Source organism: Oncorhynchus masou, chromosome 26 (genome assembly GCF_036934945.1).
Source record: "Oncorhynchus masou masou isolate Uvic2021 chromosome 26, UVic_Omas_1.1, whole genome shotgun sequence".
Lineage (NCBI taxonomy): Eukaryota > Metazoa > Chordata > Actinopteri > Salmoniformes > Salmonidae > Oncorhynchus > Oncorhynchus masou.
The window spans coordinates 14,356,801-14,376,495 of record NC_088237.1 but is presented as its reverse complement, the minus strand read 5'-3'; the positions used below and the strand labels follow the sequence as shown (position 1 = coordinate 14,376,495).

General features: G+C 43.3%; 1 protein-coding gene across 1 annotated transcript in view; it reads right to left on the bottom strand.

The window, feature by feature from the left end:
• The window catches only part of LOC135514849 (patatin-like phospholipase domain-containing protein 2), a 33,830-nt gene extending 17,243 nt beyond the window's left edge, over positions 1-16,587 (bottom strand). Inside the window, exons 1-4 of the mRNA XM_064938512.1 lie at positions 16,503-16,587; positions 15,890-16,400; positions 4,675-4,907; positions 4,282-4,347 (exon numbers count right to left, since the gene is read on the bottom strand). Of these exons, the coding sequence (XP_064794584.1) occupies positions 4,282-4,347; positions 4,675-4,907; positions 15,890-16,076 (486 nt within the window). The 5' untranslated portion in view covers positions 16,077-16,400; positions 16,503-16,587. The remainder of the gene's footprint in view (positions 1-4,281; positions 4,348-4,674; positions 4,908-15,889; positions 16,401-16,502) is intronic.
• Positions 16,588-19,695: the final 3,108 nt, after the last annotated feature.

Here is a 19,695-nt window from a genome sequence, read left to right as displayed (position 1 = left end):
AAGACCCCAGGCATACTGTGGTCAAGATGTCTCAGAGCTGACAGATATGACTGTTCTACATCTCTTATACTGTATCAACTTAGAATGAATGCCAGACAAATCTTCTCCAAGGGGTAAGACACGTCAATATACAGTGGGGCAAAAAAGTATTTAGTCAACCACCAATTGTGCATGTTCTCCCACTTAAAAAGATGAGAGAGGCCTGTCATTTTCATCATAGGTACACTTCAACTATGACAGACAAAATGAGAGAAAAAAAATCCAGAAAATCACATTGTAGGATTTTTAATGAATTTATTTGCAAATTATGTTGGAAAATAAGTATTTTGTCACCTACAAACAACCAAGATTTCTGGCTCTCACAGACCTGTAAGAGGCTCCTCTGTCCTCCACTCGTTACCTGTATTAATGGCACCTGTTTGCACTTGTTATCAGTATAAAAGACACCTGTCCACAACCTCAAACAGTCACAATCCAAACTCCACTATGGCCAAGACCAAAGAGCTGTAAAAGGACACCAGAAACCCAATTGTAGACCTGCACCAGGCTGGGAAGAATGAATCTGCAATAGGGAAGCAGCTTGGTTTGAATAAATCAACTGTGGGAGAAATTATTAGGAAATGGAAGACATACAAGACCACTGATAATCTTCCTCGATCTGGGGCTCCACACAAGATCTCACCCCGTGGGGTCAAAATGATCACAAGAACGGTGAGCAAAAATCCCAGAACCACACGGGGGGACCTAGTGAATGGCCTGCAGAGAGCTGGGACCAAAGTAACAAAGCCTACCATCAGTAACACACAACGCCGCCGGGGACTCAAATCCTGCAGTGCCAGACGTGTCCCCCTGCTTAAGCCAGTACATGTCCAGGCCCGTCTGAAGTTTGCTAGAGAGCATTTGGATGATCCAGAAGAAGATTGGGAGAATGTCATATGGTCAGATGAAACCAAAATATAACTTTTTGGTAAAAACTCAACTCGTCGTGTTTGGAGGACAAAGAATGCTAAGTTGCATCCAAAGAACACCATACCTACTGTGAAGCATGGGGTGGAAACATCATGCTTTGGGGCTGTTTTTCTGCAAAGGGACCAAGACGACTGAATGGGGCCATGTATTGTGAGATTTTGAGTGAAAACCTTTCATCAGCAAGGGCATTGAAGATGAAATGTGGCTGGGTCTTTCAGCATGACAATGATCCCAAACACACTGCCCGGGCAACGAAGGAGTGGCTTCGTAAGAAGCATTTCAAGGTCCTGGAGTGGCCTTGCCAGTCTCCAGACCTCAACCCCATGGAAAATCTTTGGAGGGAGTTGAAAGTCTGTGTTGCACAGCCCCAAAACATCACTGCTCTCGAGGAGATCTGCATGGAGGAATGGGCCAAAATACCAGCAACAGTGTGTGAAAACCTTGTGAAGACTTACAGAAAACGTTTGACCTCTGTCATTGCCAACAAAGGGTATATAACAAATTATTGAGATAAACCTTTGTTATTGACCAAAAACTTATTTTCCACCATAATTTGCAAATAAATTCATTAAAAATCCTACAATGTGATTTTCTGGATTTTTTTTCTTCTTATTTTGTCTGTCATAGTTGAAGTGTACCTATGATGAAAATTACAGGCCTCTCTCATGTTTTTAAGTGGGAGAACTTGCACAATTGGTGGCTGACTAAATACTTTTTTGCCCCACTGTAGCTGTTACCGTTTCCCCATGCCAAGTGCACTATCTCACTGTTTTGTGTAAGTATTTGTTCAGTCGCTTTCTGGAGCCACGCTGTCTGAATTTCACCCATCCTCACCCTTTCTCCCCCTCACCTAAGATATCAATATCTCCTCCAGCTCATGGCTTCAGCCAATCAGACAGTAGCCATGTGTCTCAAACCTGTGCACGCTCTAGCCATGCAGTCTCTCCAGGCCCTGATTGTCTAGCCAGCCTGACCCACGCTCTCCAAGGGAGTAAATATTGCCCTGTAACTAAACTGTGTTATTCCAGTCTGCAAGTGCGGGTGTACAGATGTGCATTCGATTTGTGACTACAAAGTAAGTTGATGTCGCTGTTGTCATTGTAGTATGTGCTAGAATAGCACTATTCCATGTAGTTCTGATTCCTGTTATTATGTTACTACTGATAATGTATGCAAAGAGTCCTTGCTCTTGTGTGTTGCTGTGAAATAGGATACTATTTGTATAATATACCGTCCTTGTCATCATTCTTACTGTGCTAGTGCCACGCTCGTCATTAATCTGGTGTTACTATGTAATGCATGGTTATTAAGTCATTATTAGATACAGTCCTTGTTGTTCTATACCATATCTCATCCTATCGTACTCTGAACATATCTATTCAGGACAGTGCATTTGTCTCCTGTATAGCATATTTACTCCCTCTCTATTTCAGTCCATTACAGAACCATACCCATGTACATCTTCTCCTGTGTATGATTAAAGTTCCTGTGCGTGTTGACTCTGGGCTGTTGTATTCCCTCTAACCGGGGGAGGTGTCAGTGAGTCACAAACCAGTAGATATGTAGAGGGTCGCTCTCTTTCAACAGCCCGAGACCGAAATACATATAGCACATATGCCACTTAAGCACTGACAGAGACCGCTAGGTATTTTGAGAAGAGAGGAAGTAAATAATAATATTTGCAAAATCTACTATACATATCTTCTGCAAAAAAAAAACACACAAAAAAAAACGTGCCACTTAACCCAACTCGGTTATCACTGCAATTGAATGTATACGATACGACATATTCAAGGAAACATTTTCCTTGTGGGCATATTAGGCGTGGCATGTCAGCACAAGATTTCCCCTAAGCCAGCTTCTCCATACTGCCAAATAATGACCAAACAGACCGACAGTACTATTTGGAGAATTAATCCATTTTGCCAGTCTTATGTAATTGCACGATGCAGCTCCATTTCAAGTACAGATGTGCATAATTAACATTTTCTTGTGTAAAACACTTAGGACATCTAAGGGAAAAAATGATATCAGTGCCAGTTCCAAAACCAGATTAAGACTCTATTTGGCAGTGAGGTTGGCAAAAACATTGGGTTGTGACATAGATCCTTTTTTCTGGATCTTAGTAGAATTTGGACCCATTTTGAGTCCCACATATAATTGTGTTATCTCTACTCCCACCATTTAAAAAGGGGAAACCTAGTTTGTTTCTAGTAATCTCTCCTCCTTCAGTCTTCTTCTGTGGACTTTACATGGCGGTTAGCAGCCAACCTGGCGACGCAGATGCTCATTGACGCGCGCAAGAAGTTTAGATTAAATGGTTGAATAACATGCATGTGTACATTTATTTCGCATGCAACAAGGGGTGGTGTGGTTAGCATATTAGACAGGTCTGTGTGTTAATGTGCTCAGTCACAATGTAGACTTGGCTCTGAGCCAGTTCTTCCCCTGAGTCAGAATGGTACGAGAGAGACAGAATACTTTGATAGATCATTGTTACATGGTAGTTGATGTTTTGGAGGACTGTGCTCCTATGTCCTAGTGACTCAGTTTAGAATGGAGCCACCCTGGACTTCCTGGTCCCAATCTGCTGAGGCCAGAAACCAGTCTGGAAGTATATAATACACCACTGGTCTGCCAAGGGAAATGGTTCACGGGCTGATTAGCTCCTAGAGTAAGGTAGACTGACACATGAACAAGTACCAGAGTGTATGCACAGACCGACAGACGGACATACACACAAACCGAAAAACACAACATTACTGTCACGGCTTTCGTTGTGGGAAGGAGGAGCAGACCAAAATGCAGCGTGGTTGTGATTCATTTTATTTAAATAGAGAGACTATACACGAATAAACTAACAAAATAACAAACGTGTGAAAACCTAAACAGCCCTATCTGGTGCAAAACACAGAGACAGGAACAATCACCCACCAACACACAGTGAAACCCAGGCTACCTAAATATGGTTCCCAATCAGAGACAATGACTAACACCTGACCCTGATTGAGAACCATATCAGGCCAAACACAGAAATAGACAAACAAGACATCCAACATAGAATGCCCACTCAGATCACACCCTGACCAACCAAAACATAGAAACATACAAAGTAAAATATGGCCAGGGCGTGACAATTACGCTACACTTGAACCTAGCCACCTTATGACTATGACCTGAGCAATAAAGGCATTAGAGACGAGACCATAATAAACCCAGTCTAACATCTGCTGCTTTTTCTTAGAAAACAAGGAAACAGTGTTCAAAGAAACGTAAGAAAGCAGTTGAGGCATTAGGGCCTTGGGCACTTACCACTCCTTGGAAGGACGGAGGGATCAGGCCACAGTATATGGGGATGAAACAGCTACACAGCAGTGCCTGTAGACACATCAGAGAGAGAGAGAGATGTTACACAGTCCAACCCAGTTTACATTACATACAACTCATGTAAACAGTCAATGGCAAGGCCAGTAGGTGAAAGGACAAATATGTATGGGATATGTATGGGATATGGAAAAACTTAAGTGCTCAGGGGTGTTCAGGGCACATATTCACAATGTGCTTCATAGTAGGAGCGCTGATCTATGATCAGGTCCCAACTCCAATCCATTATGATTTAAGTGGCAAAACTGATCCTAGATCAGTACTCCAACTCGGATATGTTTTGTGAATAGCAGCCCAGGTGGTTTGAGTGGGGACACTCACCTGGATGAGCTCCTCCTTGGACTTGAACTCGGACACGATGACGTTTTGTCCATCAGACACGCGAGTGAGTGACACACACAGCCTCCCGGAGGCGAGTGTGTGCGCGTCGGCGGGCAGGTCACGCTCCAGGCCCGACCTGATGATCTTGACCGGGTTGAAGGAGGGGTGGAGGGGACCCAGGTTACGCTTCCGGGCCTCCTTGACTGTTTCGATCACATCCTCACAGCACTTAGCTAGAGGAGGGGAGAGATGGAGAGACAGTGTGTTAGTTGTGTTTGGGCCTTCCGTTGGGAGGAATTGGATGTTTTTTATTCAAAGGAAGATTGATTCTCAAGGGAACTAAACAGTGATCTGTAGCTCACAAAACATTTCTCCACTGGTTTAACTTATTTACTGCTCTGCACCTGTACTGAGCTAGTTATGTGTGTTCATCTTATCTACACTTGGATGGAATGGATCTATAGACTGTTATACACAGTGTTCTAATAAAAGAAAATCTATTGGTGATAAGAAAATACTGAGGTAGTCTAATAGTTCATCAAATGGCTACCAAGACGATCTGCAGTGACTGACTTTTTTTGCACTGGCTCTATGCACACTCACTGGACTCACCCATACACTCACACATACTACAGCGACAATCACACACACACACACACTACATACACTCTCACACGCTGCTGCTACTCTATTTATTATCTATTATGATTGCCTAGTCACTTGTACCCCTACCTACTTGTACATTTGACCTAAATCACCTCAACTACCTCGTACCCCAGCACATTGACTCGGTACCGGTACTCCTTTTATATAGCCTCGTATATTTTGTGTTCCCATTTCCTTTTTTTGTGTGCAAATGTTCTTACTTAAGCCCTTCACAGTAAAGTTGACACCTGTTGTATTTGGTGCATGGGGCACGGAGAATATTTTGCAGCTGTGAAGCAAATTTCCTGAAATAAAAAATGTCATATTCATATACTATCTGGGGGGCCCAACCCAAATTAATATATGTCAAACAGTCCCTCAGCCAGCCAAATCACCAGTTGAGATCTTTATCAGCCTCTCTCCCCTCAGAAAACACAGTCATCACAGGAGGTTGGTGGTGTAAGGGTTTTCCTCTGGTGAAAGAGAAGCGGACCAAAATGCAGCGTGGTGGTTATTCATGTTCTTTAATAAAAGGAACTCGACATGGAATAACTAACAAAACAATAAATGTGTGAAAACCTAAGCAGTCCTATCTGGTGAAAACCCAGCGACAGGAACAATCACACACAAACACACAGTGAAACCCAGGCTACCTAAATATGGTTCCCAATCAGAGACAATGACTAACACCTGCCTCTGATTGAGAACCATATCAGGCCAGACATAGAAATAGACAAACAAGACATCCAACATAGAATGCCCATTCAGATCACACCCTGACCAACCAAAACTTAGAAACATACAAAGCAAACTATGGTCAGGGTGTGAAAGGTGGCACCTTATTTGGGGAGAATGGGCTCATGGTAATGGCTGTAGCGGAATCAGTGGAACGGAATCAAATACATCAAACACATGGTTTCCAGCCATTATTATGAGCCGTCCTCCCCTCAGCAGCCTCCACTGACGGTCATAAATCAACAGCTGTTCAACGTGGATTCTTCAACGGCAAAACCATTTTGGTGCATCTTTTATTGGAAGCGTTGTTAATGGTAATGTTATCTGTCTTAGTTGGCAGGCTGACGCTACCACACATTCATGGCAGTTACCAAGCACATAGTGTAGACCTTATGCATTTTTTATTTTTTTTTAGCTTTTTGAATAATTCAAATCAAATCCAATTTTATTGGTCACATACACGTTTAGCAGATGTTATTGTGAGTGTTTCGAAATGCTTTTGTTCCTAGCGCCAACAGTGCAGTGATATATAACAACTCACAAAAATACACAGAAATCTAAAAGTAAAAGAATGGAATTAAGAAATTGATAAATATTAGGAGGAGCAATGTCAGAGTGTCATTGACTAAAATACAGTAGAATACAATATATACATATGAAATGGTTCCATTATTAAAGTGACCAGTGATTATATGTGTATGTACATAGGGCAGCAGCCTCTAAGGTGCAGTGTTGAGTAACCTGGTGGTCGGCCGGCTAATGATGGCTATTTAACAGTCTGATGGCCTAGATGCTGTTTTTCAGGCTCTCAGTCCCAACTTTGATGCACCTTTACTGACCTCGCCTTCTGGATGATAGCGTCCTCAATGATCTTTTGGCCTTCATGTGACAGCGGGTGCTGTAGGTGTCCTGGAGGGCAGGCAGTGTGCCCCCGGTGATGTGTTGGGCAGACTGCACCACCCTATGGAGAGCCCTGCGGTTGCGGGCGGTGCAGTTGCCGTACCACACGGTGATAGAGGTCAACCGGATGCTCTCAATTGTGCATCTGTAAAAGTTTGATGTTTGTAGGGGCCAAGCCAAATTTCTTCAGCTTCCTGAGGTTGAAGAGGCACTGTTGCACCTTCTTCACCACACTGTCTGTGTGGGTGGACCATTTCAGATTGTCAGTGATGTGTACGCCGAGGAACTTGAAGCTTTTCACCTTCTCCACTGCGGCTCTGTCGATGTGAATAGGGGCGTGCTCCCTCTGTTGTCTCCTGAAGTCCACGATCAGCTCCTTCATTTTGTTGACGTTGAGGGAGAGGTTATTTTCCTGGCACCACTCCACCAGGGCCCTCAGCCTACATGGAGGAAGTGTCTCACCATTGTTGGTAATCAGGCCTACTACTGTTGTGTCGTCTGCAAACTTGAGGATTGAGTTGGATGCGTGTGTGGCCATGCAGTCATGGGTGAACAGGGAGTACAGGAGGGGACTGAGAATGCACCCTTGTGGGGCCCCTGTGTTGAAGAGCAGAGAAGTGGAGGTGTTGTTCCCTACCTTTGCCACCTGGGGGCGGCCGGTCAGGAAGTCCAGGACCCAGTTACACAGGGCGGGGTTCAGACCCAGGGCCCCAAGCTTAATGTTGAGCTTGGAGGGTACTATGGTGTTGAAGGCTGAGCTATAGTCAATGAACAGCATTCTTACATAGGTATTCCTCTTGTCCAGATGGGATATGGCAGTGTGCAGTGCGATAGCGACTGCATCATCTGTGGATCTGTTGGGGTGGTATGCAAATTAAAGTGGGTCCAGGGTGTCAGGTAAGGTGGAGGTTTATATGATCTTAACTAGACATCACTTCGTGATGACAGGGTTAAAGTCATTTAGTTCAGTTACCTTTGCTTTCTTGGGTACAGGAACAATGGTGGACATCTGTGGACAGCAGACTGGGATAGGGAGAGATTGAATATGTCCGTAAACATTACAGCCAGCTGGTCTGTGAGGACGCGGCTCGGGATACCGACTGGGCCAGCAGCCATGCGAGGGTTAACATGCTTAAATGTCTTATTCACATTGGCCACGGAGAATGAGAGACCACAGTCGGTGGAACTGTGTTATCCTCAAAGAGAGCAAAAAAGGTGTTCAGCTTGCCCAGGAGCAAGACGTCAGTGTCTGCAACGTGGCTGGTTTTCCCTTTGTAATCCGTGATCGTCTGTAGACCCTGCCATGTCTCATGTCTGAGCCATTTAATTGAGAATCATATAATTGAGAATACGTCTCTATACTGACGTTTTGCCTTTTTGATTGCCTTACGGAGGAAGTAACTACACTGTTTGTATTCTAACATATTCCCAGTCACCTTGCTGTGGTTAAATGCGGTGGTTCGATGTTTCCTTTTGCGCGAATGCTGCCATCTATCCACGGTTTTTGGTTTGGGTAGGTTTTAATAGTCACAGTGATAACAACATCCCTAAACACTTCCTGATGAACTCAGTCACTGTGTCTGAGCATATGTCAATGTAATTCTCAGAGGCAACCCGGAACATATCCCAGTCCATGTGATCAAAACAATCTTGAAGCATGGATTCCGATGGTCAGACCAGCGTTGAATAGACTTTAGCACGGGTACTTCCTGTTTGAGTTTCTGCCTATAGGAAGGGATGAGCAGAATGGAGTCATGATCTGATTAGCCAAAGGGAGGGCGGGGGAGGGACTTGTAGCCATTCCGGAAGGAAGAGTAACAATGGTTGAGAGTTTTTGAAGTGCAAGGACTTCAGGCAATGTGTTGATAGAACTTTGGTATCGTTTTCCTCAAATTTGCTTTGTTAAAACTTCTTAAGGATAGCCCCTTTTTTTCTATTTTAGCCTAAATGACATACCCAAATCTGCCTGCAGCTCAGGCCCTAAACCAAGGATATGTATATTCTTGGTACCATTTGAAAGGACACAGTTTTAAGTTTGTGGAAATGTGAATTGAATGTAGGAGAATAACACAATAGATATGGTAGAAGAAAATACAAAGAAAAAAAATACTTTCTTTTCTACCACCATCTTTGAAATGCAACAGAAAGGTCCCTGTTCCAGCCATCACTGGTTGTAATTCCAATGGTGTCCACAAGATGGCAGCAGTGCATGTGCAAAGTTTCAGACGGATACCTTGAAGCATGAGCGAACTCCATGACATTTAGTGTGGAGTCACCCAGGTACATTTGGGCAAATCGTGAAGTATACATTTGCATTCATATTACATTTTTTCGGATACTCCCATAAAGCCCAGCTCATTGGCTATCTAGCTAGCTTTGACCCCGATTGGTGCTTATTTGACAAAGTTTGAGTCGTTCAAGTGAAGACCGCCCGCGTCATCGGCGTACCATGAAGGCGTCGCTCGCTGACTAAATATGGTGTTCTATAGGATATACTACACCCCTAATGATATAGTGTTAAGGTAATTTTTTAATCAATAATGACTAATTATGTGTACATTTCAATCAGGACTGACTAATCAGAATACTATTATGTTACTGTATATGTACTAATCCGAATACTATTATGTTACTGTATATGTATGAATTTTCTTTCTTAATCCCAGTACTGAATATAATGTGTGTAAATATAATCAGGAATTGGAACAATGACTGTCTGTTCCTTGGTAGAAATGAATGAACTAAATCTTCAGACTGGCTAGAATGCTTATCTACACCGGAAGACCTTGGCTCAGCCATAAATTATATTAAATTGGTAGGGAGACGATGTGGGAAGGCTTGAGATACTGCCTTTGTACCAGGGTGGGAGACGAGACGGGTTGATACTGGAACTAATGACGTCATTTTCAGTTTATAACCTGTGGTAACCTGTATCGTGTTCAGTGCTCTCGTGAATAAACTCTGCTGATTGACTTTAAGACTGGGCTCTGTCCATTATTATAGAATAAGGGTCTTACAAATCCTTATGAATTGACAGAGTGTTTAATTTTAATTGGGTATTAAAACATAGAGCAATTTAATTCCTGTAACATATAGTGAAGTCTCGTTATGTTCTAGGATCTCTGAGGAATACCTACGAACACAATTTGACTGGTTGAAACAATGTTTAGGTGAGATTTTCACTGATTCCTTTCTTTGCAAATTGAACAAGTGGAAATATGAAAAAGGATTTTATCTAACAAAATTACACTTCATCTTATCTCTGGGACCCTTTGGATGATAAATCAGAGCAAGATTTCAGAATGTAAGTACACATTTCACCTTCAGAGGTGAATTTATCAAACCTATTGTGGTGACAATAGTGTTTTCTTGTCAGGAGCTCTCAAACAATAGCATGGCATTTTTGGGCAGTAATAGCTACTATAAATTGGACAGTGCAGTTATATACAAGAATTTAAGCTTTCAGACGATATAAGACACTTATATATTCCGACATTTGTTTCTCTAAAATCTGTGATGATGACACAAGGCACTGCATGATTTACAAGTCCAGTGTAGTTCCTTGAGGGCCGTCGTGGTATTGGCTTGAGGGGGAATATACACGGCTATGACTATAACTGAAGAGAATTCTCTTGGGAGGTAATACGGTCTACATATGATTTGTGAGCTATTCTAGGTCGGGTGAACAAAAGGACTTGAGTTCCTGTACGTTATCACAATCACACCATGAGTGGTAAATCATGAAACATACACCACCGCCTTTCTTTTTCCCAGAGAGTTCTTTATTCCTGTCTGCGCAATGTACTGAGAACCCAGATGGATGTATGGATGGGGACAGTATATCCGGAGAGAGCCATGATTCTGTGAAACAGAGTATGTTACAGTCCTGATGTCTCTCTGGAAGGAGATCCTTGCCCTGAGCTCATCTACTTTATTGTCTAGGGACTGAATATTATACTCGGAAGCGGTGAATGGTGTGCACACTTGAGTCGGACTAGAAGCCCACTCCGAATAACTCTTCTCCACCTTGGCTCACGCCTTGGTCTTGGAACAGCCTCTGGGATAAGTTGAATGTTGTTTCATAGGGGCTGCCTGAGGCGGTTCTCAATCAAAGGATCTATTATGGGAAAGTTCTTTGTATTTCGTGGGTGAATTTGTCTCTGGAAAGTCAGGCTGTAATAGGTTTTGCGTTCCGTTTTGTTGTTTTGTATTTATTAGTTACCTACATATACAAATTACCACAACTAACCTGAGTTCAGTGTGTCAAATCGGAGCAGGCATGCTGTCCGGTCCGGTCCATGGACAGTCGCTGGATGGGGGTGCCACTTGGGAGGGTTGGCCGGAAGAATTCCCGGGCCAGGTGGAGGCACTAAGGAGAGCTTTTTTCTGTATATATCAATGATGTTGCTCTTGCTGGGGGCAGGGATTCAGGTAGGAGACCTGCGCAATCTCCCTGATCCACCTCTACGCAGACGACACCATTCTATATACATGGTGTTCGGGGCCCGTCATTGGACACTGTGCTATCGAGCCAAATGCCATCCAAACGGTCCCCAGTGCTTCAATGCCATACAACAGCCTTCCTTCCGTGGCCTCCAACTGCTCTTAAACGATTATTAGTAAAACCAAATGCATGCTTCCAGTACCACCTCCAACTCCGAGCTCGCTGCCTGTACCCGCATACCACCAGTGCCGCACCTAGCATCACCACACTGGATGGTTCCTCCACCTGCCGGAATATGTGGACACCTATAAGTACCTAGGTGTCATGGCTAGACTGCCAGTCTGCAAGGAGCTGCCAGTTCCAGACCCATATCAAACATCTCCATCTGCAAAATCTGCATGGAAGCCAGAGCTGCCAGTCTGCATGGAGCAGCTAGAGCTGCCAGTCTGCGTAATGAAAGCCAGAGCTCCTTCAGCTCACGCCAGTCTGCAAGGAGCGGCCAGTCTGCATAGTAAAACTGAGTCTGCATCCAGAGCTGCCAGTCAGATGGAGCAGCCAGACAGTCAGCATGAAGCAGCCAGATGTCATCTGAAAATCTGCAGTCAGTCCAACACTCTTCTCAGCAAACTGGATGCAGTTTATCACAGTGCCATCCAGATCTGCCAGTCAAAGACTCTTCCAGATCTGCCAGTCAGCCCTTCCACTGCCAGTCAGCCAGACTCTTCCAGATGCTCAAGTCGGCCAGACCCTTCCAGATCTGCAGTCAGCCATCCAGATCTGCCAGTCAGCCAAGACCTTCCAGATCTGCCAGGTCATCTCCAATCTGCCAGTCATGACTCTTCCAGAGATAGCCAGACTCTTCCAGATCTGCCAGTCATCTCAGACTCTTCAGATCTGGTCACGACCCTTCCAGATCTGCCAGTCCCAGACTCTTCCAGATCTGCCAGTCAGCCAGACTCTTCCAGATCTGGTGCCAGATCTCCACTGATCAGCCAGACCTTCCAGAAGCCAACACTCTTCCAGATCTGCCAGTCAGCCAGACTCTTGCCAGATCTCCAGCCAGACTCTTCCAGATCTGCCAGTGCCTCTTCCAGACTGCCAGAACAGACTCTTCCAGATCGTCAGCCAGAAGATTGGAGACCTTTATCTCCCTCACCAACTTCAAACATCAGCTTCCATCTGAGCAGCTAACCGTCAGCCAGACTCTGCCAGCTGTAGTCATAATCTATCAGCCAGGATGTCAGCCAGGAAAGCCGGTCAGCCCCACCCAGGATCTTCAGATCTGATACCTCATCCCCACAGATCTTTTACCTGGCTTTATTTACTGGGTCTCGGTACTTTCTTTTCTGGGCTCTTTTTGCACACCAATATCTCTACCTGTACATGATCATCTGATCATTTATCACGGTCCAGTGATTAATCTGAACAATATTTATAAGTGGGGTTATACGCCACCATGGACAGACGCCCACCCGGACCCTCCCTCATGCCTTTTTGTCACGCCTTGGTCTTAGTATTGTTTTAGTTAATAGTTGGTCCCAGGGGTGACATGGGTTTATTGTTTTTGTTTAGTGGGGTTTTTAGTTATTGAGCTTGTTAATTGTTTACAATCCAGGTGATGATTGTATTTAACTTTGTATTTCTGGGTGATTGTCTGTCTCTGTGTTAGTGTTCACAGTGCTATGTTTTGTTGTTTTTATTTATTAGTTATTTCATGTATAGTTTCGTTATTTGTTTCACTAATAAAATGAGAACTTGTTCTCAACTAGCCTCTGGGCCTACCTGGTTGGGAAATAAATTTGGGGTGTACCCTTACCTAAATACAAATTAAAACTAAAAAAAAATAAAATAAATTTTATTGTGTTACTTTTTATTATATATTTCACTTTAGCTTATTTAGTAAATTATTTTTCTTGAACTGCATTGTTGGTTATGGGCTTGTAAGTAAGCCTTTCATGGTAAGGTCTACACCGGTTGTATTCGACACTGTGACAAATAAAATGTTATTTGATTCTGGTTGTAATGCTGGTGAGTTACCGCCGCTCTGATATCAAAAAATTAGTTCCGGCTGTATGTAATAACACAAAAAACGGTCTGGGCTAATGATGTAAGAAATAACACACAACAAACAAAGAAGAAGAGCTTCTGGCATCATCTATTTTACTTCAGGAATGATGTTCAAACCCCTGCTCATATGAAACTTCTCTCCTGGACGAATCAATTGATCCACACCAGTCACTTTCCTCCATCCTCACCTACCACAGGTACTTTTGGCTGGCTGAGTTAGTGTTTTATAGCCTATGCAAGCACAACACTATTTTGAATATCTAGTTTATTCAATTGTTATAGCCTACTGACTCACTTTTGAAAGAAATCCTGAATATGCTGCCAAGCATTTGTGGTCCCAATAAGGGCCCCTGTTTACAGTGTTTTAGGCTATCCAGGGCTTTTCAAAATCCAAGACCAAAAATACTAGACATTTACATAATTGTATTTCACTTTACAGGAATCTCTGTGATACAACCTCTCCCGGATTACACAAAACTAAGTACTATTACTCACTGCAGCGGAGTACCTGACCAGAGCTCCCCTTTGCATGCACATAAAAACATCTATAGATATCTGTACATCCCCTGAACTGTGACATGAATTCAGGCTACCTGTCTTTCCCTTGACTGTTGTTTGCTCTGTATTCATAGTGCCTGTATAACATCAACATTGAGTAAAGCTGAAACAATTCAAATGGGCTGTAGGCCTGTGTTCGGTACAGCTACATGTTCAACACAGCTCAACTGTCATGACCTGTTTATGACACCTCCCCACTAGATGGGGTGATGTACTTGTCGTTGATATAAAAGTTGGCGTTGATGGGGTCACAATAGTGCATTGCCTGTCAAGTCTCCTCGCTGCTGATTGGTCAGCTCAGTGGAGCCACATTCTTATCTGGTCGAGGCTGGAGAAGGGGAGGTGTAGTTGAGTGAGCTTGAGGCTATTACGGTCTGTGCCTGTCAGCTTGTAACATGATGAGAGAGAGAGAAAGGGCCTGGAAGATATCTGTAAGATATCCTTTTTTGGCCACCGAGCCTAGACACAAACCTTCATGAACACATGAAAAAAAGTAATCTCTACATCAAAAAATGTCATTTTTCTCCATAAAATTGCTGCAGAAAGATTTTACATTTTGGAGAGGTTTTTGATGCCTGGGTATGGACAAAATAACATTCAGTCAGATTGGTATAAGATATCAGCATAATTCTTCCAGGCACATGTTGACAAGATGTTGGGGAATCACTGGAAGGTGACCAGCTGAGTATATTTGACTAGTCACCTTAGTGTACAGCTCAATGAACAAACCAGGCGTTTTGTTATATTTTAGTCTTCTGTGATATAGTGTATATAAAGTGCAATATTGGGATGCAATCTCAAAATGGAATACATTTCAACTCCATAATCATACATGGTACAGGTCAATTATTCAATTTATGCCCATAACCATGTGTGATGTGTATACTCTTGTCTCAAAGTAGATTTGTTTAAGACTACCAGGAAACGCTCTGTGCGGACCCCTGTGTGGTAAAAGGTTCATGACCCCTATATTGACTCTATAAGTCAAATAAATAAATAAATGTATTGGTCACATACACGTGTTTAGCAGATGTTATTGCGGTTGTAGTGAAATGTCTCCCTCTATTACTCTTTCTTTCAATCTCTCACCCTCTTTAACACGCTCTCATTTAAACATGATACAACTGGGATAGGTATGGACTGATTCCAAGAAACCTGGCAGGCTACTCCTTAGTCTCTTGACTATAAGGTTCTAGGGTTCAAAATTAAGAGAGGGAAAAAAGGCCAGGTATTGCACAGACAGTCAGCTAAGAACTACTCCCTATGTCAGTTCTATGTGATGCAAGGTTATATTTGCTCTTAATCGTGATTGCGTGTGTGTCCCAAGTCAGCGAGATCCATCAGTACCATTGGGAGGCCCCTGATCCAGAGGACCAATAGGTCAATAGTCCTATAACTGACCCAGATGACATTTATCAATGGTGTGACATGATCAATGAGTGGAAGGCTACCACATGTATACACAGGCATGTATTTTGGCTCAAATTATACATAATTTGCAGTTAACATGGGAAAAGTGTAGCCTTTTTTTAAATTCAAAATTCAACCTATCTATTACATAGGAGCAAAGTTTCCAGCATTGATAAAGTAATTTCACCCCATGTCTCAAGACCACAAGTTATTATGAATTTGACTGCTAATCTGAAGTTGCCCTAAACACATGAAAGAGGACTACTCCTTGTGCGTAAAAGTCTCCAACCCCATGTCTCAAGACCACAAGTTATTATGAATTTGACTGCTAATCTGAAGTTGCCCTAAACACATGAAAGAGGACTACTCCTTGTGCGTAAAAGTCTCCATCCAGGCAATCAACTGATGACAGGGACCGGTGAAATCATGGGGCCAGTGTCGGGTACTGTAGCCTACCTATGGATGCCTGGCTGGCGAGCATCGAGGCGGAGAGGGAACCAGCTGAAGCCCCGTAAATCTTGGTGGCACCTTTGATGAGGTAAGGCGCTTGTTCCAACAGGCAGCTGGCCACTCCGATGTGATAGATCCCCAGGAACCCGCAGCCGGCGAACGACAGATTCCATTCCTTTGTTAGGTCGAACATCCCGGGAGGACAGTCTTTAACGATGACCTACAAGTTTGGGTAAATGCGCTCGTTATGATCAATCCAAAATGTTAACTTTTTTGACAAGTTCCCTTCAGTGTTGGTTGAATGTCAACAACAGCTCCGAAAGATATTGGAATAGAGGACGGCTCAAACTGGCGTACACTAGCCAGTTTACTCCCCTTGTGCATTGTACGAAGAGACGGAGAGTCATCTACTGAGAATCGCCGGAGCGCTGAACTACCCGGTTCTAGAAGAGGGCAGGTCTGGCCAATCTGCATAAGGAGGTAGAGTCTTATTTTAGGTGGAGCCACGCCCCACACTCTGCATTGGAAATAAATGAGAGAGATGCATTCGATTAATATCTATTATATCATAATCTGTATATTTGTTTAACCTGCCTGCTATTACTATGACAACTCGAACCTTATTAACAGATTTGAGTCGTCTATATCGTCCACTGCGGTCAAGAGAGCCGAGACTCGCAAAACCCAGTCAAGTCACCCGCGCTTCAGGATCCTCCTGAATTTGGTTCGCGAATACACAACACTTTCCGGTATCGCGTGTTTTCAGGTAGGAAAACCTAGGGTGGAAAGATCAGGTCGTACCATTCTAGCCAATGAGAGGGCAGATAAGCCTGTGAACAACGGACACAACTCCGATATAAAGTATTTTTTCGCAAAGTTGCCGGGATGTTACGTGCTCTATTTATAACAGTATACTCGTAACAACCTAATCATTGCAAAACTCATATTCGATCAAACAAGTAGTGATGTTACGTTTGATACAGGAGCTCCAAGGCATGCCTTGAAATCGTTAAGAAGCTAACGCCTCGATCACACCTACAGTGCAAAGAGCAAAATGGTACGCAGCACCATATAGATATGTGTGCAACAAAAGTTCAGCATTCACCTTCTGCTACCACTTCTGTCAAGCCATTAACGTTTACAATTTGATGCATGCGTTCGATAAATACGACGTGTGAAACCACACAAAACGCTCTGCAACGAAAAGCAAACACAACTTCCATTGGAAATTAATGTACATATACGTAGCAGTGTGATGTTGGTCCCCTCGATTGTGCCCCACGTGGCACACAAGGACCAGTTCAAATAGGCCAGGTAACGAGTGGATGTTAATAATAATAAGTCAGAGTGAGTTTTTTTTATTTCATTACAGCTGCATAGCTAATGTTATTTTTTGTGTGCAAACACTTTTTCATATCTATATTGTAAATACACTTGATTGTAAAATTGTTGTATATTTTGGTTTGGTCCATGTGGGTATCTGTGTTACCGTACCCTCCTATTGTTCTCTATTGCCTGACCTTCAATTAGCGAGGTATGTTGCCCTTGGCTCTGCTACTTTTCAATATAAAACCGTGGTAATGTTACACAATGTGCTGTTATGGTTGCATACGTTTTGTTAAATATTTACATTTGACATATTGTATGTTCAACAGTTTTGACGAGCTCGCTAGCTAGGGTACCTATTGTAACTTGTGGTTACTTGGGACAGTGTTTGAGTGAGATGTGCTCGCGCAGGTACCTGAGAGCTGTGACTGCGCCAACGGCTAACAATTTGTACATTGTCTCTTCGTGCACAGGACAAATAAAAATCCAACAAGCAGACCTCCAGTTGTGGCAGTGTCCTCATTAAATTACACAACGCAGAACAATCCATGCTATATATATATATATATATATATATATATACACAAAAGTATGTGGACATGCCTTCAAATGAGTGGATTCAGCTATTTCAGCCACATCTATGGCGGACGGGTGTATAAAATCAAGCACACAGCTATGCAAACATTGGTAGTAGAATGGCCTTACTGAAGAGCTCAATGACTTTCAACGTGGCACCGTCATAGGATGCCACCTTTCCATCAAGTCAGTTAGTCAAATTTTTGCCCTGCTAGAGCTGCCCCGGTCAACTGTTTGTGCTGTTATAGTGAAGTGGAAACGTCTAAGCGCAACAACGCCCCAGCCGCAAAGTGGTAGGCCACATAAGCTCATAGAATGTCCTCGGTTGCAACACTCACTACCAAGTTCCAAACTGGCTTTGGAAGCAACGTCAGCACAATAACTGTTGGTCGGGAGCTTCATGAAATGGGTTTCCATGGCCGAGCAACCGCAACAAGCCTAAGATCACCATACCCAGCGCCAAGCGTCGGCTGGAGTGGTGTAAAGCTCGCCGCCTTTGGGATCTGGAGCAGTGGAAACACGTTCTCTGGAGTGATGAATCACGCTTCACCATCTGGCAGTCCAACAGACAAATCTGAGTTTTGCGGATGCCAGGAGAACGCTACCTGCCCCAATGCATAGTGCCAACTGTAAAGTTTGGTGGATGAGGATTAATAGTCTGGGGCTGTTTCATGGTTCGGGATAGACCCCTTAGTTCCTGTGAAAGGAAATCTTAACGCTACAGCATACAATGACACTGTGACATGTGCTTCTAACTTTGTGGCAACAGTTTGGGGAAGGCCCTTTCCTGTTTCAGCATAATAATGCCCTCGTGCACAAAGCAAGGTCCATACAGAATGGTTTGTTGAGATCAGTGTGGAAAAACTTGACTGGCCTGCACAGAGCCCTGTCCTCAACCCCATCGAACACCTTTGTGATGCATTGGAAAGCCGACTGTGAGCCAGTCCTAATCATCCAACGTCAGTGCCTGGCCTCACTAATGCTCTTGTGGCTGAATGGAAGAAATTCCCCGCAGCAACATTCCAACATCTAGTGGAAAGCCTTCCCAGAAGAATGGAGGATGTTATAGCAGCAAAGGGGGGACCAACTCCATATGAATGTCCACGATTTTGGAATGAGATGTTCGACTAGCAGGTGTCCACATACTTTTGGTCACGTAGTGTACTTGCAAAACCCTATCGGTGTGATTTCGATAGCAGAGTGCCAATGCATAGTGCCATGTATGTATCACTTTGTCAGAAGTACGGCATCAATCTCATCTGAAGCTTATTTTTATCACATGCTTTTTCAAACCATGTGTTACTAAATGCAAGATCCAACTGACTTCACCTTGGTTGATCCTTTCTTCGATTCCAAGTTGCTTTCAAACACTGACCTCTACTATACGCCGTACTTACAAATATAGTTAGGATTTTGTACAGATTCTTTCACATGACAGAGAGCTTAGCAAGTGGAGTAGGGAATTATTGAATGTTCAGGGACATGAGGGTATGAGACCGAATCTCTGTGAAGACACTATTTAGTAACTTGATGAATGTGAAACCATACTTTCTGCACTGTTGTTCAAATAAATGGTTTTATTTAGTATCGTATTAGCTTCTGTCTTAAGCATCCTAAATAATGCCATAGATTCACTTTTTGAAAAAGAGAACTTGAATGCAAAAGAGGGAAGCATGATGTAAAATGCAAACATGGTATTCCAACTGATTATGGGCTACTAAACTCAACGATTTTCTGCCACAGAGTTTTGATTAAATTGTTTTTGCTGCTATTTATTGCTGACCAGCAGATGTCACTAATGTGCGAACAGATAATGAATCTCCCAGTACTGTTTTCTGGCACAATTTGGTGAAAGAGCAGAAGCCTTGAGGAAGCCTCTGTTTTCCATCACTACAAATAAGACTCACACA